Source organism: Leptosomus discolor, chromosome 8 (assembly GCF_034619465.1).
Source record: "Leptosomus discolor isolate bLepDis1 chromosome 8, bLepDis1.hap2, whole genome shotgun sequence".
NCBI classification, from domain to species: domain Eukaryota; kingdom Metazoa; phylum Chordata; class Aves; order Leptosomiformes; family Leptosomidae; genus Leptosomus; species Leptosomus discolor.
In genome coordinates this window covers 14,194,364-14,221,805 of record NC_141398.1, presented here as the reverse complement: position 1 = coordinate 14,221,805, position 27,442 = coordinate 14,194,364, and the positions used below count along the sequence as shown (strand labels likewise).

At 39.4% G+C, this 27,442-nt stretch overlaps 1 protein-coding gene across 1 annotated transcript; it reads right to left on the bottom strand.

The window, feature by feature from the left end:
• ZPBP (zona pellucida binding protein) lies at positions 1-27,442 on the bottom strand. Its single transcript, XM_086469444.1, is given in 7 exon segments — positions 1-92; positions 7,062-7,150; positions 7,152-7,240; positions 8,857-8,946; positions 16,851-17,053; positions 20,106-20,186; positions 27,187-27,442. Coding segments are annotated over 7 exon segments (900 nt in total).

Here is a 27,442-nt window from a genome sequence, read left to right as displayed (position 1 = left end):
TTAGCACTTTGTTGCTCCATATATCAAACTGCTGTCGCACCAAAGACAGTGAATTCCATTACTAAGATTGTATGATGCTGGGCTGCATACAACTATGGACAAAACGCAAGGAAAAAAATGTGGAATTTAATAATAATAAAAAATATTTACATTTGAAGTGTTTAGAATGCATCTTTATCTATTTGAAAAAAGTGGGGTTTTCCAGCATTCTGCTAGTTGATGATGAAAAAGATGTATATATTTTATACACCATCTATTTATTATACTGTATTTTTCTCTTCATCACTTTTCACTCCATTTGCTTGCAGGGGATACGTCCATCAGTTACATTTTAATATGGTCTATATCCAATAGTGTTTTAAATAAACTGCTATAGCTGCTTGTATAAGTAATACAAGACAAATCTGAAATCTAAGCTCTGGTAATTATTAAGAAATAGTGCAAGAGTCAGACATCAAACCAGAAATCAGTGTATGATGCAGAACAAGCATTCTGGATGAAACATTTTTTTCCTGTTGGATCATATTATGGCATTTGATGAAGTCCATACAGTCATCTGCAGAATGACTTCATCAAAGATCAACTCAGTGTAATCTCTTGGCAGAAAGAAAGCAGAATTTGAGCTATTTGGTTGCGACTGTCCTGAATCACACTTCAAATTTGCAACGGTAGCCTTTCTTTAGGATAGGTCTTTAATTAACAGCATTAATATTCAGTATGCAAAGGCAATTAAGACCTTCCTCTCTTTTGCAGAGTCAGCACTTACCTGGTTATTGGGTTTCGCCTGGCTTAATGACTTTATAGTCACTACGGCACAAACCTCCAGCAGGATTTTCAGTATTTGGTTTGGTTTATCCTTGTTTGTTGAGGCTGGCAGGATTCCCTCGATCCCCAGTGGCTGTTACTAGCCTGCCTAGCATTTTTTGCCACTGCTATTGACTGAAGAGGGTTTTAGAGGTCTTTCATTTTGTAAGAGAGGAGGAGTCCACTGCAGACTGTGTCAAAACCTTGCCTTTTTTGTACATTAGTATAGGCAGACCAAGATGGCTTTACGGGAAAGAGAAAGCTTTACAAATACATGTAACTAAAGGCATTTTCTAACCTTTCTGTCTGGAAAAAATCAATCATCTTGTGTACCAGAGGAAAAATTGTACTATTTTTATTGAAGATTATAGGCACACTTCTAGTAAATCCTTCAGAATTTTCAGTTTAATTGGAGCAATGTAGGCTTCTCTTGCAATGGAATAAAAAGTTTATTTCTCAGAAGCATCATCTGTTCCTCTCTAGCTGAAAGCATTAAAAAGAGAAAGGAATCTGAAGCAGAGACCTGTAGGTTATTTAACCAGCTGCTGGAAAGTTCCTTTAACTGTAAACCTAACTCATTTCAATCTTTTCACTAATGGAAAACTGCTATTGGTATACCTTCCCTTTGAAAGTATAAACAGGAAAATATTCTATCTTTACAGCACATTTTGTATACTTGCCACTTCACACCTGACAAACTGAAATGCACACATCTTAATAGGTTCTTTTATCCTATAAGCTAACTAGTATTTTCCACTCTTCTGATTTTTAGGACTGTTTCAATCTTCCCTTGAATAATATATTTCCTTATGAACTTCCAAGTTACTATGTTTCAGTAACACAAGTAATCACCATACTGTGAAAAAGAACTAAAGAAAACCAAATTAGAACTGACTATTCAGTATCTAGTGTACTAAAAATACCACAGAAATCAAGCTCTGCAGAATAATAATACAGGAAAAAAATTTCATAAAGCTACTACAGGGCATGATATCAAATTGTCTCTCCAGAGAAGCCCTAAGAAACATATGACATTTTGTACTGTATTAATCTCACAGCTGCATCTGACCAAAAAAAAAAAAAAAAAAAAAAAAAAAAAAAGAAAAATGAAACAAAACAATAGATTTATGAAGCAGAGAAATTATATTTAGAAATTTTGATGGTGTGAAAGTGAATCAATTGCCTGTGTTAAGTAAAATTTAATGGTGGATTATAGCTCATGTAGCTGTTACCGAAGTATTTAATTAACTTATCCTGAAATAATGTGCTTTAACGTAAAACAGGGACTTAAAAGCAGAAAAAAAAAAAAAAAAAAAAGATAAAATAATATTAAATAATTTCTGAGATGTTTGTACTCATCAATTCTGTTTGTTCAAGACTGCTTTACAGAGTCAGAAGACTAAATGGAATTATTAATCAGCAGTAACTCTGTGTCTTTAAGTCATTGCCTCTACAAAACCACTCAGCAACGGGTTCTGCCTGAGGCTTATCTGGTACCTGATGAAATTTTGATACGTTTTGATATGTTTTACCACCAGTGTCTTCTGCCAAAAAGATTTCTCTAAAGATAGATATACCACATAGTGACTAGTCAGGTTAACATGTTTAATTGACTAGTTCAGAAAGAGAGCTAGACTACAAAATGGGAGTAGAAGGCAAGACAATAGCTCAATATTTAATGCCATTTTAATATAAAAGCAGAGGTGGAAATAACAAATTAGGATATAGTATGATAAAAGAACATGAGACTGAAGCGTGGGGAAGAAAATTAATGCAAGGAGGTTTAGATTGGTAGGTGATGCAGCAAGTTCTAAATATCTAAGGGGCGGGTGTCAAGAGGATGGGGCCAGGCTCTTTTCAGTGGCACCCAGTGACAGGACAGGACGCAACAAGCACAAACTGGAGGACGGAAGGAAGTTCCAACTGCATATGAGTAAAAACTTTACCCTGAGGATGGCAGAGCACTGGAACAGGCTGCCCAGGGAGGCTGTGGAGTCTCCATCTCTGGAGATATTCAAAACCCACCTAGATGCAGTCCTGTGCAACCTGCTGTAGGTGACCCCGCTTTAGCAAGGGGTTGGACTAGATCTCCAGAGGTCCCTTCCAACCCCCACCATTCTATGATTCTGTGAAGTGAAAGGTTTATGCTTAGCGCACAAATTGTGTGCTGGCAGCGCAAAATAAATGATGCATTGTTCACCGATCACTGCACAACAGCATGGAGGAACCAGAACCTCTAGAACACCTCATGAAACTAGATATTCTAAAAATAGAGGAAAGAACAGGAGTAACTGAACATCCATTTTGCTGTATGAGAAGTAAAAATACAGTAGCTTTATGAAACCTGCCGAGGATACACATAGGGGTTTTTATTTCTCCATGTTCTTGGGCCTACTCCACAACCTTTTCCATTCTGTCATATCCTTATCAAGGCACGGAGACTAGAAACAGTCACACTATTCAAAGTTTAATGTACTTAAATTAGAAAGTCTGAGTAACGTCTGTTTCCATGTTCCAGAATAGAACTGGCCATGAAAGGGTAACACAGATGATAATCTGAGGTTTGGAATGTATCTGCAGTGATACCCTATGACTGGTAAGAAATGTATTATAAATCTTTCAGAAAAGGAAAAAAGAATCCAAGAAACCGCAGAACACCTGATCAGACTTCTATACTATGTAAAGGTTTCATGAATGAAAGCTGAAACACATGCAGGTAAGCAGAAAGTAATACTATTTGATGTTGTTTTACAATGAAGATAAACATGTAATTAATTTGAAAGCACCTGATATTGCAGCACATACAAATGTAATAAAACCACAGAAGACTACCACTAGAATGAAATTTAAAAAATACTGAATAATGCTTAAAAGGGAAATAAAATTTGGAGAGAAATTGCTAAAAAAAAAAAAAAAAAAGGATTACTCATGAGCTTTCTCTTAGACAAACTACTAAATATTTCCACTAACTAGATTGTCAGAAAAAGTCCCAATGAACTATGCTGACAACAAAACTGGGGGAAGCTGTGAATAACAACAAGATTTAAATAGGCAGGAAGAAATAAAAGAATGAGAAAGGCCTGTATGTTTGTTTGATTAAAGAGGACAGTGAGCACAGTCAGTCACAATGAAAAGGGGAAGTGTGGTACTGTTACAATATTTGAGAGAGGTTCTTAGGACCAAAAAGAAAAGTGCTAATGATACAAAAGGCACTGACAAGAGCTCATCTAAAATACCATGTTAAATTCTAGTCACCCCCGTGCAAGAATATTAAACGCAGACTAGGGGATGTGAGATACAGGTTTGCTGAATGCAAACTCTTACAAAAGCAGATAGAAAGTAGTTGACTTGTTCTGATTGTAAAATAAGAGACAAAAAAAAAAAAATCTACTTAAGCTAAAGGGCATTCTCCCCATCAGGGAAAATGAGTATGAACTTTCCATGAATTAATTTAGATTGAAAGCTTGATTTCTAACTACAAAACAAGAGTAGCTAAAGAGACCAAAACTCCCGAATAGTTCTAAAACAGACCTTTAAAATACCTAAGTATTTTAACTGGATTACAGAACCTGGTTCCTGCAACTACAAGGGGAAATACTAGATAACTCAAGAAGTTGAACTCTGCTGTACTTCCATGGAAATGTATTTATCAAAATGTTTCTATGAGTAAATGCATGTTTTGGAAAAAGTTCCCCCACTAACAAAGATATAGGGAAAATGCTTTTTTTTCCTCTATTGAAGTAACATGATGAGGGGATTGATGCATGAACTCCGGTCTGATGGATCGAAGACTCTTTATTATCAGAAAGCTGCGTTTACATAGTTTTGCTAAGCGTACGCACACTGTCCACGCGCTCTTTTACACGTGATAATTGGTTACTACTCTCTGTCCATGCACCTATTCTCTACGTTTCATTGGCTGCTATTTTGGAGGCTCATGTTCCTCTCATATCTAACGGTCCGCACCTGTCTTCTTCCCTGTTACCTTTCCTTACTCGTATTCAAGGCTCAGGGCAGAAACTGCCTGAATCCTATTAACTCTTTCCATCCCTTCTCTCCTCGTTCCTCCTCAATGCAACAGTGCCTGGCCGGCTTCCAAAGGCCTCTGACTTACTCCTACAGTAGCAGATCTAGGGTTTTCAGCAAATCACAACTAAGTCTCCCGTGTTAGCATGATCTCCTGAGAACTACTGCATGAAGTTTGAGGCATTGAAAACAAATGTAGAGAACCTGTAGCAGACAGTAATCTGGCTGAACAGAGGTCTATCAGACAACCAAAAAGAGTGAGCTTGAGGTGGTTTAGTTCAATGAAGACAATGCCAGAAAAATAAAATGGTCAGAGTCTTCTAGGATATACAAAAGCTATTTCAAAGCTCAAGTTAAACAGAATTGTTTCCAGATTTACTGAGACAGAACAGGAAGTAACAAGTATAAACTACATCAAGGAAAGTTATATAAACATTTTAGAAAAATGCTTTCCAATGGTGAGAATGTACAGTACTGAGTTTTATTTGCTTGGGAGTATGTAGTCTGAGGTTTTAAAGATTATGCAAGACACATCTGTCAGGAATAACTGAAGCTCATATCTTGCCTTGAGGCAGAATGATAAGCAAAGGACCCTTTCCATTTTACTACCTATGATACGGTGTTTTGGATTCTGGGAAAGGAAATTACTAATTTTACCAAGAGATCAACTAGGGAAAAGAGCGCGTGTTTGAGCATGCTGACAGAATGATATCCCCAACTATGGGAAGCAGTAATCAGTCAAGTTTCAGGACTGACTGTTTCAGATTCTTGGGTACCTCAGATGTGAAAGCCTGGCCCTGTATCTGCCAAAGAGGTGTCTGTTACAATCACAGCTGAACAGGGATCAGCTTTTTGGGTTGACACTGGTGTAGGGCTATGTAGTGTTTCCGTCTAGTGCAGGAGGTAAAGGAGCATGGCAGCTTAGAAAACAGTATTAATTTTTACTACTTATGTTAAACAGACACTAGAGCCAAGATGAAAGTTGTGTTTTGAAGAAAAAAGGAATATGAATTAGTTTAGGATGGGTTAAGATATTCTGGCACACAGCCCAAAACAAAACTGCAGTCCGTACAAAACATGTCATCTTAAAGACAACATGATTTTCTAAACTTGATTTTCATGTACCTTTCCTTGAAATCATGTGCAACAATATTCTCTATTACAATACGTGTAATAAATTTGATATTTATAGATGTCCCTTCCAGGTATTTATCACTTTTTGCTGGAAGACATAGACCAAAAATTTTAAGTTCCTTCTGATGAAACAATAAATTGGAAAAAACAATCACATACGGAAAGATTTTGCATGTCCTGCAATTTTAGAGTTGTCTCTATTTTCTTCCATATTCTTATAATTTCTTTTCAAGGTTTACTCCATTCTGCAAACTGTCATTCAATATGTAATCCCGTGTTTTCTTTCACCATTTCTAGGTCTGTAGGGAATCACCTCTGTCAAAAGCTTGACTACAGATTTATTCTCTATGTGTCCTGTCTCCCATTGTTCCCTCGAGACTTCAGGCTTAATATTCGGGAATCGTATGGATAGCCTTTTCTTCAGCAAAATGCAGTCTGGCAAAGCCACTCTCAAACACCAATCCACTCCCTAGCATCTAAGGAGGGTAATACCGCTCGTTTTAATATGAGGATTGACAAAAATAAAATTACCAGAATTCATTCCCCTCTTCCTTATTCTTCCAAATGGATCACAAATATTTAACAAATTTAATTTTATTTTGCAAAGCTATACAGAAAGATTATTTTATCTATTATTCTTATTTTACTCATATCTGGAAGGTAGCACTTATGTTTGTAATTAGATTAAAGCATTGCAGTATTTTGCCCCCTTTTGTGAATTTAAGAACAAAAATAATTGTCCCACTGTAAAACAGCGCTGGAAACATACCTTGCCAGATTACAGATTTTCTATGCTAATTCCAAAAAAACCCCACTGCTATTTAGAGGTCTGAACTTAGTCTGATTGATTTTAATTTAAATCAGTCCGTAGAAGTTGTAGGTCTGGCTTAAAACCTAAATCAACAAGGTCTTACAAAAGTTCTGCCCAAGTACTAAGCTGATACAGTATTGGTCACCTTGATAGACTTGACAGGATCACAGCCCAAAAAAGTATGGTGTAGCAATTTTATAAATAGCAAAGTACTGAGTTCAATCAGAACAAAACCCATTGTAACAGTATTTAATACGTTATACGATAAATTAATTTGTCACTTAACCACACCACCACTCTGGACAGTCTGGATGCATCAGAGCATTCATTCCATACCCTGGGTAGCAGCAGTCAGCCCACACCATTTGTAGAGTACTCCATGTCATGTAGTTCAGGCAACAGTTCAGAACTTCTCCTGCTAACTCCCACTTGTTGCTTAGAAAATGTCTTTATAAGGTGTTTTGCCTAAATGGAAACAAATAATATTATTTCAGAATCTTTGATGGAAAGCAGTCAGAATACAAGAAAAGACAAAAGAATGTGAGTATGAGTTAGGATCAAGATTTAAAGGATGTACAACTAAATCTTTTGATTGTAGCTGAATGGAAACAGGAAGACAATCTGATATTCATAGATAGGTTTGGTTTAGTTTGGATAAACCTTGATCAATGAATGCAATGTCTTTGAAAGTGTTCAGGATTATACAAATAGAACTTTAAAAGCTAATCCATGGCAATTTTGCCTACTTTGGACATCTGTAGCCCAACATCAACAGACTTGCAGCTTTCCCATCTACAGAGGTACTATCACTTAGGTCCACTTTCTCTCAGACATCTTTATTAGCTATTTCTGTTCAATAAAAAGAAACGCCAAAGGTCTCCTGAAGCCAAGTTAAATAAGAGGATTATTATTACATCAATCAAATATAATCATGGAAGACTAATTCCCTTACTCAGAAAGATTTGCACAAATACAGTCCTAGATAGGAAAAACTTTCCTTTCGATCAGTGCAGAACCAGAAGCACAGAATGCTAGGGTACAAAGGAGCTCTATTCCATCTCATCTACTCCACCTCCCTAGCCAAAGGCAATGTTTATTTTTAAGAATACTTTATTTTCTCTGGAATTTTTGGTCATTTTTTATGAAGTACCTTCCACTGGAATATTAAAGACTTTAAGTCACAGTAGTTAAAATTAAAAATGTGAGTTCTAACTAAAATATATAAAATATGTAAAAAAAATAGTCCCATTAGTGATCTGAAAGTCTAACAGTAAAAAGTATCAATGCCTCATATCCAGAGAGTCCTTCATGTGTATACAGGGATTAATTATATACATAAAGCTAAAAAGAAAGGGAAAAAAAAACCCACTTTAATAGGCTTGCAAGGTTCAGTACACACACAAATTGGCAAAACTAAATTTATTCATGCTTTCTTAATTTGATCCTCTTGTCTGTATGAAAAAGATGAACTTTGATCATGATTTTTCCTCACAAATTTAGGGGTTTTTTTCAGTGGACAGGATGGAAGCTGCTTAATGAGCACAATGTTATTTTAGACTCCCTCACTCTTCCACTGGAATCCCAAAGCCTGATTTCCATACCTGCTGTTTCTGGGTATTCCTCCTGTACTTCCCTTCCCCTTTCTGAACCTCTGAATTAGAAGTCAACCTAGTAAGCAAGAATCTGGCTTCTGGTTCCCTACTGTAAAAGCCAAACACCATCAAGCAGCTAAAATTCTGCCAGATCAGTAATAAAATAACTTTGAATTGATGGAAAGGCATTCCCATTGCAAAACAGCATGTTTGATATTTATAAGACAGCACATGTTCAAAGTTTTCCAATTGCCTTGCCACTTTTCATACTCTTAACATACCATCTTTTATATAGACCAATAGGGATCTGCCTTGTCCATAAAGGCGATAGAATATTAGCAATTTTAACTGATACAAATTTTATATCCACTAAAACTTTTATATCAATTTATTAATTTGCTACAGTGTGTCTCATTCTTATGTTACTATACTTTATCGTGAGAGTAGTTTATTATGTTAGTTGCCTTTTTATTCTTCCATCTGCTGTACCTTGTGTAGTCTATGAGACACATCACAAGCACTTTGCTGACAGACTGTTGTGTTTTTCTGTCTAAGGAAGCAACTGTAACAAACCACAATCTGTTTATAAAAGAAAAGTCAATTAAGTCAACATTATTTTTTTTTATTTACCCATTTAAGATTCTAGTCAGTTCTGATGCAAGTATTTAGGACTTCTTACCATATTGCAGATGTCTAACTTGCTATGTTTTGAAGAAATCACAGAGCTTGTCCTCTTATAGATATTGCGTGTCTATATCTAATTTTCAGTATACTTCAATATTTTATGGGACTGTCATTTATTTATAAATTCTAATGGCAAGGAAATGTATAATTCTGGACTCTTCCCAGATTTATAAATATCTGAATCCTTTCAAAAAGAAATAAGCTACTCCCTCTTTAGTTAACCTGCCTGCCGTTATGCTTTTATGAAGCCTCCAGTTTTAAAAGTCATCCAGGAACCCTAGCAGTTCCAGCTTCTGACTATTCCTGCAGCGGACTCAAGTTTTCTCTCAAGAACAATCAATCAGGGCAAGATCTAGTGCTTTTAAAGATTTTCCTGCTTCCCACCCCCTGCACAAACACATCAGTTCCTGACCCTCACCCACTGAACCCTTTACATTCTCATGGGAATGCCTATGGCACATAGAACCAAAGGAAGACTTCAAGTAGGACTGAAGAAAAAGTATCGTTACGTTTCAGTAATCCACTTGCATGGGTCCACAGACTCTTACGAACTGACTAGTACTAACATGTTATGGTGAAGACCTGGGAAATAGTTAACCAAGCTGCTCAACTGCTCTCCAGAACGTAACATTAGAGTAAGCTGCCATATTAAGAATAAAATTATCTGATAACATGTGAATTTAACTCCTTATACTATAAGCTTTTACCTACTTCTTCACGGAAGTAATTCTGAAACACCAAATGCTACTTAGAAATCAAAAAGTACTTTCTGAGACTCTGTGCAGCTTTGGGCCCCTCATTACAAGAAGGTCATTGAGTTGCTGGAGCATGTCCGGAGAAGGGCAACAAAGCTGGTGAAGGGTCTAGAGACCGTCCGTACTTGAAGGTGGGGGTCAGTCTCTTCTCCCAAGTAACAAGCAATAGGACAAGAGGAAATGGCCTCAAGTCATGCCAGGGGAGGTTTAGATTGGACATTAGGAAAAATTTCTTTACTGAAAGAGTGGTCAAACATTGGAACAGGCTGCCCAGGGAAGTGGTGGAGTCACCATCCCTGGAGGTGTTCAAAAAACATGTAGATGTGGCACTTCAGGACATGGTTTAGTGGGCATGGTGGTGTTGTGTTGACAGTTGGACTTGACAATCTTAGAGGTCTTTTCCAACCTTAATGATTCTATGATTCTTGTTGCCCTTGATGTCCCTGGCCAGATTTAATTCTATCAGGGCCTTGCCTTTTCTAACCTGAACGCTGGCTGCTCAGGCAGTTTCTCTGTATTCCTTCTAGGCTGCCTGCCCTTGCTTCCACCCTCTGTAGGCTTCCTTTTTTTTTTGTTTGAGTTTGTCCAGGAGCTCCTAGTTCACCCATGCAGGCCTCCTGGCTTTTTTGCCTGACTTCCTCTTCATTGGGATGCATCGCTCCTGAGCTTGGAGGAGCTGCCTTGGGTCCCTCTTCTCTCTAGGGCTGTATCCCATGAAGAGGCCAAAGTTTGCTCTCCTGAAGTCCAGGGTAGTGAGCTTGCTGAGCACCCTCCTTCCTGGCCTAAGGAAGTTATTGTGCTCTACCATGTTTCTGAATGAGCAATGGAATGCATTTTGAATTCAAGAGCAGACATAGTTCCTGCTGAAGGCAATAGGAACTCTTGCCTACATCTCCACAAGAATAAAATAAAGAAAAGGAGAGCTAGTAATGAATAAGTGACATTGCATTTACAATCTTTCACTTTATCAAAGACCTTTTACCTGCTGACAGAAGGAAATTTAATCAGAACAGGAAAGAATAAGGTACAAATACTACATCATTAAATGATATGTACTTAAACACAATCAGGTAATAATTAAGGCATTAACATGTGTGAAATAAATCCAAATGGCTGTGCTAAAATTAATCTCAAGGAATAATTCCACTTAAAATCATACTATTTTAATTTTATTAAGTATTACTGTCTATTCAATTTGTTACATTTCATTATGTTTTATGTTTCTTTTTTAAAAAAGAACTGTATTCACCAGTTTCTCAGTCAGCCACTAAGCTTCATTTATGGCTCTGTAAGTGACATTAAATGAACTGCCTGGTAGTAACCAATATTGACCACACATATCTTAGGGCTTTTACTTCAGACCAGTCCTAATCTGGTTTTACAGACTGAGCACATTATTTCTTAAAGCAAACCTTTCCAATAGCTTCATCCAAAATGAATCCACTTTGTGCACTCAAAGACCAGGCCATGATCCAAACAAAATGTGGTAATGGGTACAATCAAGCAATTCACTTCAAAGTCACGCTCTTATTCAAACTAACATCTAACTGCAGATGCATGCTGATTTTCCTGGCATATGATTTTATGAAAGATATTGGGAAAAAAATAGCTTTATTGAAGTGCATCTTTTTACATACTTGGCAGGAGGGTGTAGGACAACTATGTTCCTCAAGAAATTATTTAAGCTTTTGATTAAATTAATTTTGTCATATATATATATATCACAGTAGAGTCCGGCCAATGGGCTTTTCAGAAACAGATTTTTCAGACATTTAGAAGCAGCTACCAATCCACATCATAAATACTTGTCTTCAGATTAAACTACTGAGCATGTTCAAACTTAAATATGCAATACCTAAAGATGTCCAAATAGGTAAATACAGTGAGAAGTTATATATGCACAGAAACAAAAGCTAACACAGTATATAATAAACTTGTTCACCTGAAAAGTTTCTTAGGAATGAAACATGCTCTGGTTTGTAGTCAAGGCAGGACTACAGACAGGACAGTCTCTCAGGAAGCAAGTATGTCATGTATCAGTTATAAGGGTAGCATGAATATACAGATATACACATCTAAAAAACAGCTTCACATTTTTTCTGATTCTCTTTCCTTCTCTCTCCACAGAAGAGCTGTTTGAAATACTGTCTGCATTTAGCCTGTATCCAGGGCTAAGCTGTAACAGTTGCTCTATCACCCAGTGACCCCTCGCCAGCCAGGAAGGGGAATCAGGAACAGAAGAGGAGACCCATGGGTTGAAGTGAAAACAGATTTAATGAAACAGCACTAACACCAACAAAGGTGTACACAGTTATACTCAGCCAAGTGAATACACAGTGGTCACAAGCAACAGCAGAGCCATCCTCACAAGCAGGGGCAAGCCAGAGGAAGAACCCCACAGGAGCTCCCCTTCCTCAGCCAACCTTCCCCCTTTATAATGACCATGCCATGATGGGATGGGCTACCCCTGTAGCTCACTCAGGTCAGCTGCCCTGGCTGACTTGGAACTGCTGATGGCCTGTCTGGCATGGCTGGGCTGGGATTCTCTCCCAGCCAAACCAGGACATATATCAATAGTAGGTTTTAGAATGTCTGGGGTTTAGCTTGCAGTTGAGAGGTTGAGTGCAGGTATTTAGTCTGTCAGTTGCTTTTTTTTTTACAAAACTATAGTACACACTTTTTTCAGCCCTCTGAAAAGATAGTCACAGTCTTCTGACACAAATATTCTTTCTATGTGTACATTAGGTGGCAGTGTGTATGAAACGCAGTAACTTCCCTGTAAATCCAAACTCCTAGGTTCATTTTCACCAAACTAGAATAGGCCTAGTCCAATGTTTCCATTTGGAAATAAAGATCGAAATGCTTTCTCTTTTCTGTTCTACTTAGCTGTTCAGAACACCATAAAAAATTCTGGTTTATGCAATAAACTTTAAGATCCAGCATATAAGAAGTAATTATTTTGAAGCTTTTTTCCTCCACTTGATATTTTGAAAACCTCTTACTCTCAAACAACCCAACAACTGTTTAAAAACTTCAAAATACAATTTCCAGATCTTACTACAAAAGAGGCACTATGTAAAGTGAAGAAAAATGACTTGCTAATTTTAAAGTTGTAACGATTTTAAATTACATTTTGTGCAGTATTTAATGTTTCATTACTCTTTCAACTGCACATAAATGGACTGAAACTATCTGTGAACAAAGCTGCTTGTTCGAGAACCAGAACTGCTTTTTAATGGCTACAGAAAGAAAAGTGTTTACTGCTATTTGTGAGCTTTTACTGTACTTATGATGTTTGATGTATATAGCTAGACAGGCTTTTGGGGCACAAAACCCTTCTCAGAGTGTGTGTCAAGGCCTGGTGTGCCTGGAAGAGTATCTGATTTTTCTAACTATGACAGATAGTACAACGAAAGACAGGTTCTCTTCCTACAGATTTTATGCTTAAATAATTGCATTTATTTTGAAATGTTCCAAGAAGCAGTATTTTGTTAGTCTTTCCTAAAACTCGATTCCCAGTTCTACGTTTCTACTGAAAGGATTTTTTTCTTTCTTAGAACCACAGTGACAAATATGATATAATGTGTCAAGCAAGGTTTATGAATCCTAATTTCCCACTGTTATGGACATTCGCTATGATAGATATTAGAAGACTAACTTGTCACACCAAAACTCAGATAATTTTTACCACTTAGAGAGGATTATACCCATGCTAAAAGGAGGCCAAGTGATCAGATTCTTTTACACAGCAAACATTTCATGAGCTAGAAACTTTAAATAGCTTTTTGCCTGCTTATACTTTCTTTGAGTAAAAAAAAAAAAAAAAGATTGTGACAACAGCCCCAGAATACTAAGAAATATCTTTGTAGTATTTACCCAAAAATTCTAGTGGCTAAAGCTGAAATCCTCTCATTACCACTTTTTAAAAATAATTTTTCTAAAACCTCTCTCCCTGTAGAGTTATGTCAGGAAAACACAAGTTTTCTTCTCTTACCGAAATGGTTTTTTGCCTGCCTGTTGCTGATTCTAGTACACCTGAAGTTACCACCAAGCCAAGAACCCCTGCCACCATAGCTTTTTCACTAGTAAACCAAGGTTGGCATAGCAACTTGGGATACTACTGATGCAATCTGCTGTAAGAGATTTAAACCTGTCAACTGGAAGAAGTCTGAGGTCTCCGTGGTTTTCTGTTCCAGACTTCTGAGTAAACAGAAGCCAGAGGAGTGAAACGGGTAATTTTTGTTAATTGTGAATCAGGAGGTTGTCGTCTGTCTGATCAGATTAAGCTCAGTACTTAAACACATGACCATATACTCGATACTGTGTCTGTCACGCATCATAGACTGGGCATCAAAATATATCAGTTACAATGCAGAACACCCAGCTAACCAGAATATATCCATCCCAAGGAAAATTAGTAGTTTCATGTAAAACACCATCGCCCACAGGCTTAAGTACAAGCAAAACCACCTATACCACTTTGAGGCAAAGAATGATAAAAATTCAGAGGGCAACGTCCGTTATCAGATTCGGAGCAAAAACACAGTGTAGTGTTAGATACCATATAAATGTGAAATGCTCTGCTATGAAGGCTGACATGTAGAGGATTAAGAATGAAGAATCGCTATGGTCTAAATGGTATTTCAGATTGTGTAACATGAAAATATAAGACCAATGACAGAGTTCTGATAGACACTAGTATAGACTAAGAGGAAAGCAAATAGGATTTGGAAACACTGCCATTGTAAAAGGATGAATGGTTCATAATCTAAATTGTAAACTAAAATAAGAGATTAAACAGCTTTATAAATTCATCACAATGCTTATTTTCTTTTTAAAAATGAAATTACACTAAAGGGTAAATGAGACATACACGGAAGGAAACAGAACAGAACTCAGGTTCCCTGCTTAGAATTGGAAAGATATTGCTGATGAACCGGTCATGATCTCTAAGCAATCCTAATTGTATGAGAAAAATAACGTACATACAAGTAGCCCAACATACTCCAAGCAGAAACAATGATTTGGGGTTTTCATGCCACACTAGCAGATTAGGACAATGATTTCATTAGAGGCATCTTTCTGAAAAAGAATGCTTAAATTCTCCACAAGCATATTAACCAGAAGCTGAAATGGCAAGGGATGTGAAGGGCCGACAGAAACACATGCAATTGAGGAAAGGCAGTAAAAATGTTGGCCCCATGCTGAATGGGACTGAATCACCTAGTGACAAATGACATGGAAAACTCTGAGGTACTCAGTGCCAGCTTTGTTTCACTCATTCCTAGCAGGGGCTGCTTTCCAGCCCTGCCCCAGGCTCTATCACAGTTTAGGGGAGATGCAACAGGGAGAGAGAAGCTTTAGGGACTTACTTAAATGAGCTAGACATATAAAAGTTTATAAACCAGAGTGAGATATATCTGAGGATGTTGAGTGATTAATGACTGTTGTCTGCTTTGATGGTGATGAGATCCCCAATGACCAGAAAGACCAAAAAAATACATCTATTGTAAAAATAGGCAAGGAAGAAGACCCAGAGAACCACAGTTCAGCCATCCTCACCTCAGGACCTGCAAAGATGACAGACCTGCTGGAATTCATTTCCAGATGCTTGAATGACAAGACACTGATTCAGAACAGGCAGCATCAAATTGCCATTGGCAAATCATGGCTGACCAGCCTGAGTGTCTTCTGGAATTAAATGACTGCCTCTGAGGATGAAGAGAAAGCAGCAGATGTCATAAACACTGAAAGCCTTTAGCAAGGATTTCACTCTGTTCCTCCATCACATCCTTGTACCCCAATTATGGACATGTGGACTAGATGAGTAGAATACAAGATGGATGAAAAACTGTCTGCATCTTCATTTTGAAGACTGGTCTGCCTAGCAGCCTGTTATGAAGGGCTTTCCTCAGGGCTCATAAAAGCACCAGAACTGGTTAACATCTTTACCAGTGACCTACACCACAGGACTAAATGCCTTCTTGTCCAGTATGCAAGAGACATCAAATTGGTGGGTGGGCTGATACACTATAGGACATTGCTGCCATTCAGTGGGAACTTGCACGACTAGAGAGACAGCCTGCCAGAAACCTCATAAAGTTCAGCAGTGACAAATGCAAAGTCCTGCGCCTGGGACAGAATAAGAGCAGCAACGTATGCTGCTGGGGACCAGATGACTTGGGAGAAGACCGTGAAAAAGAACCTGGGAGTCCTGGTGGATTTTAAACTGAATATGAATCAGAAGCACACTTTTGCAGCAGTGAAGGCTAACTGTGTACTGGGATGCATTAGCCACAGTATATCCAGCAGGTATACTGGATCACTGAAGTGATTATTCCCTCCCTACTCAGCACTCATTTGGGCACTCTGGAACACTGTGCCTGGTTTTAACTCCTCAGTAAAAGATTGGAGCACGTCAACAGGAAGGTTTCTGAGATGACTAGAGAGTTGGAGCATAGGACAAGAGGCTGGGATTTTTACCCTAAAAGAGTCTAACATGGGAATTGTAGTCCTTCACTACCTAAGGGGAGATACAGGGAAGAATAATCCCTACTTTTTAGGAGGTGCACCACAAAAGGACAAGCAGCAATGATGGCAAGTTGCAATAAGGGAAATTACAATTGAAAATAAGACAAAAAAGAGGAACAGGTTGCACAGAAGAGACATAAAATCTCCAAGGATAGAGATTCCCCAAACTCAAGTGGTCAGGGCCCTGAGCAACTTCATATCTGAAGGTAGCCTGTCACTGAGCAGGCAGTTGGGCTAGATCACACTGCCTATCATCCTATTATTCTGTCCTTGCAGAATGCTCCCAGCTGTCTCAGTGCCAAAAGAAAGTCATCCTCAGCCTCTCTTGCATCCAACATGCTCTGCACCATCTAGGACTCTTTAGAGATGGCACCATTCTCTACAGAGACCTGCAAATGCATTTTAGTTTGGTTATCCCACCCCTTTCGTTCTGAAAAGTGAAAATTAATTTATATGATATACATACAAACACTCACAGTGTATCCTCAGTTATTTCTCCATTTACATTCCCACCTTTATAACCCTCATGCCTCTTTGGGGGCAGCAGGGGAGAAGGGGAGAGGGTGCAGGGCCACATGTAAGGAAATAAATCCCTGAAGAAAGACCACCATCTGGTCCATTCTACTGCAATATTGGATCAATCAGTTTTAAGTTTCACAGAGATTTGACAGACAAAATACATGGACTGTTGTGATTCAGCTTGATATAAACGTTGACTGAAAAAAAAATTATCATTAGCATCAAGTGTTTATCAATGGTGTCCTAACAGTTAGCTATATAAATTTCAAGAGTGGTTCAACAATGATCTGGAATGGAGTTCTAATTTTGGGACTGGTTCTGTTAACTCTAACATCAAAATGAAATACTGAATAGACAGCAGGTTTGTTTTCTCCAGAAAATAAAAGATAATTCTTCCCAGTTCTAGGCTTATCTGGTTGTGTAAACAAGGACCACAGTGCACTGTAACATCCTCCCGAATGGATTATGTCCCTTAGGAGGTTCTCACAAGCACGGGCTTCTGCAGTGTTCAACTGGTGTCCAACACACACATGGAGGGAGTGAAGTTGCAGTATGTTGGTCCAGGATACTCAGCCTTGAAAGCTTGCTGGTTCCATTCTGTTAGCAGTTGCCTTTTACCAGTGCACAATGTATTTGCTTAAAAAGCGTTTAGTGTTGTAGCTCACTAAATGGTGAGCTGCCTTTTGTTTAATTCAGAGAATGAGATAGGAAACAGAGTAAGGTAAGGATTTACTTCAGTTTTTTCCCCAGTAAAGCAGGTGTGTATATCTTGTGTGTGATTGGTAGTACACGGGTGCTTATAGGTCTTCAGTCGTTTCTAGAAACTACAATTGCTGTAGTCATAATCACTTCCGTAACACGCAGGATTTCAGTGTGTAAAATTTATTTTCCTTCCCACTGACATTCTGCAAAGCATTTGTCCTCTTCAGATGTATGAGATGCTAGATATTTATGCTCTAGTGAGGTCTACACTTGAATATACCATGCTCTATATCAGGTTACCCTAATGCCACTGAAAAGCTACAAATAGTATAAAACATTACAGCTACTACAGTGTTTGTGATGTGGAGAATCTGACTAATAATTAAAATTGAATCAAATAAGCAAATTAGCACAATGTTATCATACCAGTGATTATTTCAGATGCCCTACAAATGGAAAACAGTTTATGTATTTGTTGCAGGAAAGGATTAATGCTCAGAAAAAGGTTTCACTTTTCCATTATGGCAACTGGCGGTAATGCCACCACTGGTTTCTCTCCTCTCCAAGCATGATTGTTCGCATTCATTAAAAAATGAAAAGCCACTTACACTCACATTACAGTATTAAGTTGTTCAAACAGAATAAAGACTTAGATATAACAATTAACACATAAGAATAAGTTCATAATTTTGGTAGTCTTAAGATAGTAGATATGTCAATCCCAGCTAATAATCAGGTTTTTACAGTAGCTTATACTGCAGAAAACAGCAAAATATATATTTTCAATTGTACAACAGTTTATCAAAGAAATAAATGTCATTTACAGGTAGTGTTTCAGTTTTTAACCCTGAAGCATGAAAATTAATATCCATTCTACATATTAATGCAATTGCCAATATGTTTAGTCTTTTTCCATTGCAAATCCTTAATACTTTTCCTCAAAATTTACTAACCAACTGGCTTCAGTAGTAGTCTACTGGGGCAAAATTGCATACATTGCATGTCTCTGCCACTTCACATTTTAGTTTTTATTTCCCCAAGGTTCCCTTGTTCTATTTTATAGCAATACGAAAAAAAATACATACCTGTAATAAAAAGTAACAAAATTATGGTGTCATTATTATCATAACCTGCCAAGATGGTAAATTCTGTCCCACCGCTGTGTATTTCCATGACAGTTTTGTAAGTATGTATCACAGGATACAGAAAGGCATCTGATAGAAAATAATGGTTGAAAAAAATACCTACCAGGTATAACCTTATTCTTCTTGCTTTCAAAATAAAGTCTTACTCTTTTAATTAAAGTTCTTTGCTATTTTTCTTATTTGTTCATATTCTCTCCATTATAAAAATATTTACCTTAGATCCTGATCCAAAAAAAGAACATTTATGTCAGGTATTTTTTGAACTGCAGGATTGTAAAAGTGCATGATTGTATTTAACCAAATTTTGGTGAAAAAAACCCTCAAAATAGAGATGCTGCCCAGCATCTCAAAAGAACACTGGAGACAAACCTGGTGGAAACATTCTTTATTAATACTAAATTGCTTAGAAACAGAGTTGGGATAAAACATTTTAATCTTGCCTTCTGACTTTCAAATTGCCCTGTGCCATTCAAGTAGTAGCCATGTTTACAGACATGAGTCAGAATCAGAAGAGAGAAAAAGTGCACTAATAGGATAAACCTTTAGACCACTCAGAGCCATTAATTAACATTAAATAATATTATAAGATAAACTACTATGAGAAACCTTTAAAAACAAATTATTTCCCAGAATTGTTTCACCTTTACACAAAAACTAGTATGTCTAAGAATTTGTACCAAAAAAAGGACAGAAAATGTTGTCTTTTAGCTTTCCCCCCAAACAACAGAAGTATCCCTTACAGATACATTACTAGTAAAGCTCTTACTGGAAGACGACTATGAAGAAAATCATGGGGAAGAGTATTACCAAAACCAAGCAGGCAATGTGCATTTACATGAGTAAATACATGGCAACAAGGAACAGCCTGCTCTTTAATTTAATTTTCAGATTTTCCAATAATTGTTTTGCTTAACGAGAAAAGAAAATTATAGTATTATATTCTGGAATTAGATGGATTTAACTTAGAAAGCAATTAACTCTTCTTAATTTTTGTTGCAGACTATAACATAAACTTCAAGCTTCAGGTTCTGTCTACACAATAAGTAAGATAAAGTCAGGATACCTACAGTGGAAGAAAGCAGTATTTTGTAGCAAGAGTCCTAGGTGGAAGAGTACACAGAACGTTGTTATTGTTATAATTACAGAAAATAATTATCTTGGTTTCATAAAAATTGTGAGTAAGAATAAAAAAATCTATTAAAAAATAAATTCCAATAACAGAAACATTTTCTGTGGGATGGCCTATTAAGTATGCACAAGTCAGTACAGAATAGTTATTAATTAAACCACTTAAAACCATTTAAAACAATTCAACACCATGGGACATTATAAAGAAGGGCCTTTTCTTGGTAAAAACAGTATTTTCACTACAATTTGTTACATCACGTTTAAAGAAAAATACCTGTAAATACGACAGATCCCACCATTTTTAAGCTATTTTTTCTTAGCCCTGCACTTCTTAAAAATCCCTTTGAGGGCTGAACTGTTAAAAGATAAATCAATTACATTAATACAACTATTTAATTTATCTGAAAAAGCAAGGAGCATACTTTAGGTTAATCTTCACCCTTTAACAGACTTGTTCTTCAGTTGATATTACGTTAAAATCTGCCTAATGCCTTACACAACGCATGACTATCATTAAGGCAACAAAAAAAAAATGGCAAAGGCCTGATACCAGAAAGAGCATCCTTATTCTAAACAGCACTTAAATATATTGAAAACTAAATTTAAATTTATGTTTTGCAGAAGAACAGTCACATTGCAGATTAAGATTGTCCATAATGAGGAAAATGGGGATAAGCACTGCCCAAAATGAGGAGAGAATTTAGCTGCATTGTTACGATACCCTCAGATGGGGTGTCAATCACTGTGTACACTGATCATTAATGAAGTAATGAACTTGGGTTCTGTCACGATTGTTATTTTCTTAATTTCCCCATGAAATGAAATACAAGGTATTTTATGGTTATTTTAATTTACATTTATTTTAAATAGAAATTAGAAACCTGTTCATAAAGATTGCAAAGCTTTGCAAGCACACAAGGCTTCTGAAAGAAAACAGAAGTGTATTTCAGGTGGGCATTCTAGTACAAGTCAGATCTGAGTTTCTTTTACAGAGTTTCCAGAGACACAGAACTGAAGCCAGCAGAAAGATAACAACGGCTATTAGACCTCTCAGCATTTTGTGTTCTTTGTCTCCACCTCCTGCTTGGAAAGAACATGGGTTACTGGGAGTTAAGGTATGCTTGTGACTTCTAATTCTTTTGGGGAACCTGGGAAAGAAAGTAAATAGCAAAGGAATAGAAAGTCTTGACGAAAAAAGACAGCAACATAATACTGAACATATCATCAGTAGCAATTATTTTATGAAGATCAGCTAAATAATTATGTGGCACCAGATCAGCGCTTGTTGCTAACTTAGGTTCAATTTTCAAAAACTAAAAGCAACAACAAATACTCTGGTAAACTGCTTATAGATTAAGGCATTTGTTGGGGGCAATGAGAGAGATGGGGTCAAATGGCAGCTTTGTTTTCATTTATCTTGATTTAAGCAATAATGGGAAATCATCAATTCACCCCATCTATTATACAAATGGTAATTGTACTTCTCTAAAGTGTTGTTATGGAAAACGGAAGCAAGGCAGATTCTCCAGCTATTAGGACAAGATAATCAAGGTAAGTTAAAAGAACTGTCTGTACTTGTCATTTCAGAATGTAAGCAGAGTAGCCATCGAAAATACTTAGAAAGTGGGAAGAAATAAAAACTTGCTTGAGAAAAAAAAAAAAATAGATAATCATAAGAGTAGTCTCATATATGATGGAGTTCTGTGATTAACAGTTTAGTTTACTTTGCAATTGTGTTGGGTTTGTGTCTGGTGGGGTTTTAGTGGTGGGGTTTTGGTAGCAGGGCAGGGAGCTATAGAGGTGGCTCTTGTAAGAGGCTTCAAGAAGCCTCTTCTGGCTCCAAATTCGGACCCACCTCTGGCCAAGGCCAGACCAATGGTGCCTCTGCGAATAACCCTGTTTAAGATGGAAAAAAGCTGTTGGGCAGATTCATTTTTTGTGGGAGCAAGAGAGAAGGGGGATGTGAGAGAGCCAGCCCTGCGGCCCCCCGGGTCAGCGAGGCAGGAGCGGGGGAGCTGTGCCGGAGCAGAGGTTCCCCCGCGGCCCGCGGCGGGGTGGCGGCTGAGCCCCTGCAGCCCCTGGAGCCCCGCGGTGGCCCAGAGGTCGCCCTGCACCCGCGGAGGGCCCCGGGCCGGAGGAGCAGGGCCCGGGCCCGAAGCAGCCGCGGCTCCGAGGCAGCCCGCGCTGGAGCCGCCCGTCGGTGGGAGGGCGGCAGCCCCGGGAGGGACCCGCCCCGGGGGGTTCTGGGGAGCTGCGGCCCCGCGGGAAGGACTCGCGTTGGGGCAGTAGGTGGAGGGCTGTCTGCCGGGAGAGGGACCCCGCGGTGGGGCAGGGGAGGGCTGCGAGGGCCCCTCTGCCCGAGGGGGAAGGAGCAGCGGAGACCCCTTGTGCCGGACGGGCTGTGACCCCCATTCCCTGCCCCTGCGCTGCTGGGGGGAAGGGGGAACAGAGCTGAGCACGGGGAGATGGGAGGGGTGGGGGGAAGGTGGTTTTAAGACCTAGTTGTATTTCTCATTGTCCTTGGTGGTGGTGGTTGTTCATTAAACTGATGTTTTCCCCAAGTCGGGTCTGTCTCTTGCCCGTGACCACAACCGGTCAGTGAGCCCTCCCTGTCCTTTGTCTCAACCCTCGGGCCTTTTGGTTGTATTTTCTCCTCTCCATCCCTCAGGGGACTGGGTAGGGGTGAGCGAGCGGCTGCAGGGGGCTTTGTTGCCAGCTGGGTGGGCTCAAACCGTAACAGCAGTATTTCTTCACTACGTACCACTTCCATAACTTTGAGGAGCAAAATTTTTCAAGTAATTTCATTTTCCGCAAAAACCTGCTTGAAGGACTGGAGAGTTTTTATTGAAATAACAAAATGGATTAAAATTTTCTCACTGCACTATTTATGTTAAGTGTTTCAGAATTCTGCTCTACTGGCAGAAACAAAACTAATTTTTCACTAAAATTGAGCTCCCAAAAGAACATGATCAGATTCTCCATTGACAAAAATCAGTATATGCTTTGATTTTAATAAAAGCACACTAATTTATAGCAAATTATAAATCCTACCTGAAAACCGGCCTGTTTTAAAATTCCTTGTGCCACTATTATCTGTTCACATGGTCCATAAATATTTTATGAACTGTCAAGTTGATTTATGTATTATAATTGGAAAGGAAAAACATAATCCACCAAAACCAAATAAATTATTGAGAGAAAAAGTGAAAACAACAATCTTATACAAAACATATTCATAGTTTATCAAAAGGCAACTGAACAAATGCATCTAGAAAAGTTAAGCGCTGCACACTGGCAAGGTATGAGCAGACGTGCTTAACTTTCTGGGATGTTTAGCCACTGCTGAATCAATGCGAATGCAGTATCTCTCTCCAATAATAACTTAAACCCGAAGATGGAGCTCTTGAACTGGTTATTTAAAATAACTAGAAAAAAGTGGAAGCAATATAGTTACTGAAGGAAGATAATGTAAAACTTCTGCAATTAACTGTTCTGGTATCGTCAGTAATACTGCGTGCTAGATTTGGAGGAAGTCAGCTTAAATGCTTTTTCGTGTGTACACACATTTCACTTGCATAGCAGCCATTTCAGTCAGTAAATGTTTCTGTTCACATATGAATTCCAACTCTCAGACACTCTTTCCCTCACTTTCTACACTGCGTTTTACATTTTTTTCAAGCCTTTTTTCAGGTTTCCTACTCGAATTCCTTTACTCTCCTCCTGGAATTTAGGTTGCACTTCCTGCAGCAATGTCCAGCACAAATTATCTTCCCATTCTCACTCTTTATTTTAAGAGTGCATGTGGTCAGGTTAAAAAGATGCAAAGATGCTTTTCATTGGGAAAAAAAAAAAAAAAGTATCAAGAGGTCATTAAGTCCCACAGAAAGAGCAACAAAAAACACTAACAGACAAGGGAACTACTTAAACTGCATTTTAAAGTAATTAAATACATTATTCCATCCCTTCAATCTGAACCTGCACTTAACAAGCAGCGGGAAAAGCTGTTTCCATCATTTTTCAAAGAAATAAATGGAATTTCTTAATTAAGTCCTCAAATTAAGTTTTTTAAGCAGCCCAATGCACTAGAAATATACAGGGTCTTATTCCTCATTGTCTTGTATTTCTTATAGGCGTAATGCGAGGTGTGACCAACAGTTCCTCTTGCAGAAGAACACAGATGAAGAAAAATAGTTCTACACCACTGTCAGACACATGGAAGTTCAGGGTAATTCACCCCCAAGTCCAGGGTGAATCAAACTCCCCAGCTGCCTGAAAACCCATTCCCAAAGACTGGAATTCAAGGGTACATTTGCCATATAAAGTATCTATGTTACCTGAGGATTGATTGGGTGACTTTAAAATCTTATGGAGTAAAATTCAACAGCTTTACTACTAATTTATGCCACCGAAACAGGCCAAAGATCCTGCGGTGAGTTAAATTTAAGTGTAAAATGGTAACACCCTGTTTGATGCATTTAGAATCTACCTGGCAGATGTATAAATTCTACACAAACACAGAGAAATTGAGCTCACTTATTTCTAAGGGGTTCTGCCTACAGGGGGAAGTCTCAATTCGAGATCAGAAGTAGCAGGTGGATTGTACCTGCACAGACGAACAACCCCTCCTGCTCCTCCCTGGTCAGTGCCAGGTACAGGGGTCCCTTCCCACCTCCTGCCCGAAGGAGGATCCAGGTAGGTCAGTACTGACCAAAGGAGCATTTGGTCCTGTGCCCGCTGAGTTGAAAGGGAATGCCATTCACCTGCTCAAACCTGCTTCACATCGAGTATATTCTACTATTTCATAAAATATCTACTATTTCATAAAATATTTTATTCTGAATCTTTTCATCTTAAAATTAATGATCTTCACAATAATTCATTAGAAAATTACATTTGGTCTGAAAATTGCAGTGGCAGGAAACAGTTTAAAATGAGCCTTAAATAATTAAACAATCAATTTATTAATTAATAAAATACGGTATTACTAGAATGTTCAATTGGCATTGTTTCAATTCATTTATTTAGAAATGAAAATTCTGTGAAGCGATAGGAAAAGATTTATTTAAGTTATGGTAATTGCTAAAAGTTTTTTCAAAGTAATTATGCTTTGAGATAATTTTTGTAAAGAGATTTCTGCACCAAAAGAGTGTATGAATAGCAACGCTACTTAAGTTATTTTTGCTCAATCATGCTAATAGTCAAGTGTTTGTCTATATCCAAGTATTTTAATTACAGTTGGCATTTCTAAGCTGCCTACTGATGGTAAGTGCTGTGCAGAAATATTACCATTTCTATTACTAGTTATATGAAAGTCATATAGGAGAAACTGAACTTGTTTCTCATCTGTCTCAGTGAAGTTTAACCCTTTTGACAAAAAGCCTGCGAAGTATGAACTATATTGTGTTTTTCTAGGAGACCTTCATGTTTCCTTTCTGACAATTACACCACTAACATTTCATAACTTAAAAAGGAGATTTTTTCCTTATCATATAGCAAGCTAAAGTTAAAAATGTGTCTTTTCAGTCAGATGGAAACTCCCTTCAGATGGCTCATAAAAGTCAAATGTAATTAAGCCATTTTAAGAAACATGCTCAACATTTTCCTCAAAAAGTTTACTCACTTAAGGAAAAAACACGTAACCCAAAACTGTCAGCATACATAAGCAAAAAAAAAAAAAAAAATCCTTCAAGAAAAAGGTTCGTATTCTTTACACCAGTCTGAACTCAGACTATATTAATAACACGCCAGTGCAATAAAATTGTGTCTTTTTTTTGGAGTGGACAATGTCTATTATGCCTGCTACAACCAAAGACAAAAGAAATACTGTGATGTTTCGGTGAATATTTACTGAAACACTGCACATGGCTTTCCCTTTTTTGTCAGAGAGTATAACTTTGAACTTCACCTCGGATTTTGCTCCTGGAAACAGACCTTGACTTCCTGAAGGAATTGGTGAAACTTGATCCTAACCAGGTCCTGGAATAAGAAGATCTGGCACGTATGCACACTAATGTACAAATTAAATAATCTAATTTAATTCTGTAGGAAAGCCCACATGATTTACTACTGTCAGATTTCAAAACCTGCCTAGGAAGCAGAGGCTGTCATTCCAGGCCATTCCCCAAGAGAGAGAGGCTGTACAACTGAATTTCCCAATCGGTGGTGGCCGAGAGCTGCAATTTCGCGCACAGCAGATAGGAGATCAGCGCTAGTACAGCAGAAATGCACAGTCCTGGTGTCCTACCACCGAACTATTTCTGCACCTCAGAGCCTTCAACACGGGGATGCTGCTCTTTCAGCTGAGTACCAGTGTTATCAGCTACTCCTACCCGTGCAACTCGCCCGTGGTGCTGCACCCCCGCAGGCATGCAGCTCCTTTGGTACCTAGGAAGGAGAAACGGGCCTCTCCCCAGCGCTCATGTTCATTTTTAGAGGAAAAAAAAAAATTACTTAGATAATCCTTTCTCTTTCCTGCTTCCAGCTGCACGTCCACACGTGGAAAGGCAGTTCAATCCCACTGGTGGATATGGTGAGAGGAGACGGGAAATAAAATCCGCAGGGAAAGCTGGATGTGAGAGGGCACAGCTCCGGCGCGGCGGAACGGCAGGCCCCAAGGAGCAACACGAGTTTCAAACTACCGGGGTGCAAAGGGCTCACACGAGCAGCGACACACGCGCTGCTTTTGTATCACCGCGTAACTAAACCCACGGGGGCGAGGGCAAAAACACAGGCGGGGGGGCGACCCCGGGAAAACCTCTGGGATTCTCACCCGGTGCTCCAGGCAGGGCAGGGGCGGGAGGCAGCGAGGTCTCGGCGCTGCCCTCACCGCCCGCCGCCCCGAGCTGCGCGTCCCGGCCCGGCGGGTCCGGGGCAGCCCGCGGCTCCACCCGCGCCGCCCCGCCACCACCTGCCCGATGCCCCGGGGGCCACCGGCCTGCGGCGATGGCGCCCCCCCTCCGCCCGGGCCGGAGCCTGCGGGGGTGCCTGCGGCGGGGCGGGCGGGAGGTGGAGGAGGGGGCGGCGGGCCGGGGGGCGGCCGTTGCCCGGCGGTAGCCCGGCGCCCTACCACAGGCCGCGTCCCGGGCGGTGAGGGCGGGAGGCCGGGCGGCGGGGCGGAGGTGGCTGCGCCGCCTGCGGCCTTCCCTGCCGTGACCGGCCCCGGGGGAAGTCAGCGGCGGGGCTTTCCCAGCCGCAGTGCCAAGCTCTGCGCTTGCATCGCTGGCGAAAGGGGCGGCGGGGCGGGGGGGGGGGGGGAGGCTTTCACATCCTCAAACCTCAGGGAAACATCTGCCGCCGCGGCAGCTCCATCCTCAGCCGCCGGCCGGTACAGAATTAATCCCGACCCAGGAACGCACCGGCACGCCCGCACCTCCGCTCCAGGGGCAGCGCCTTTGAACAGCCCGGCCTGCGGCGGTGTAGGCTGCCCCTGGGGGCGGCCAAAGGAACAGGGAGCTGGCTTCGGGCTCGGCGAGGTTGTTCCCCAAAAAAGAGAGCAAGGAAGTTTGCATTGCAAAACCAGAGGACTGGGCTGATCTGGTCGCTGTGATGAGCATTTACAGCTGTTGCTGCTCGGTCTTCATCGCGCTGCTGCAAAAAGGAATCCCAGGACAT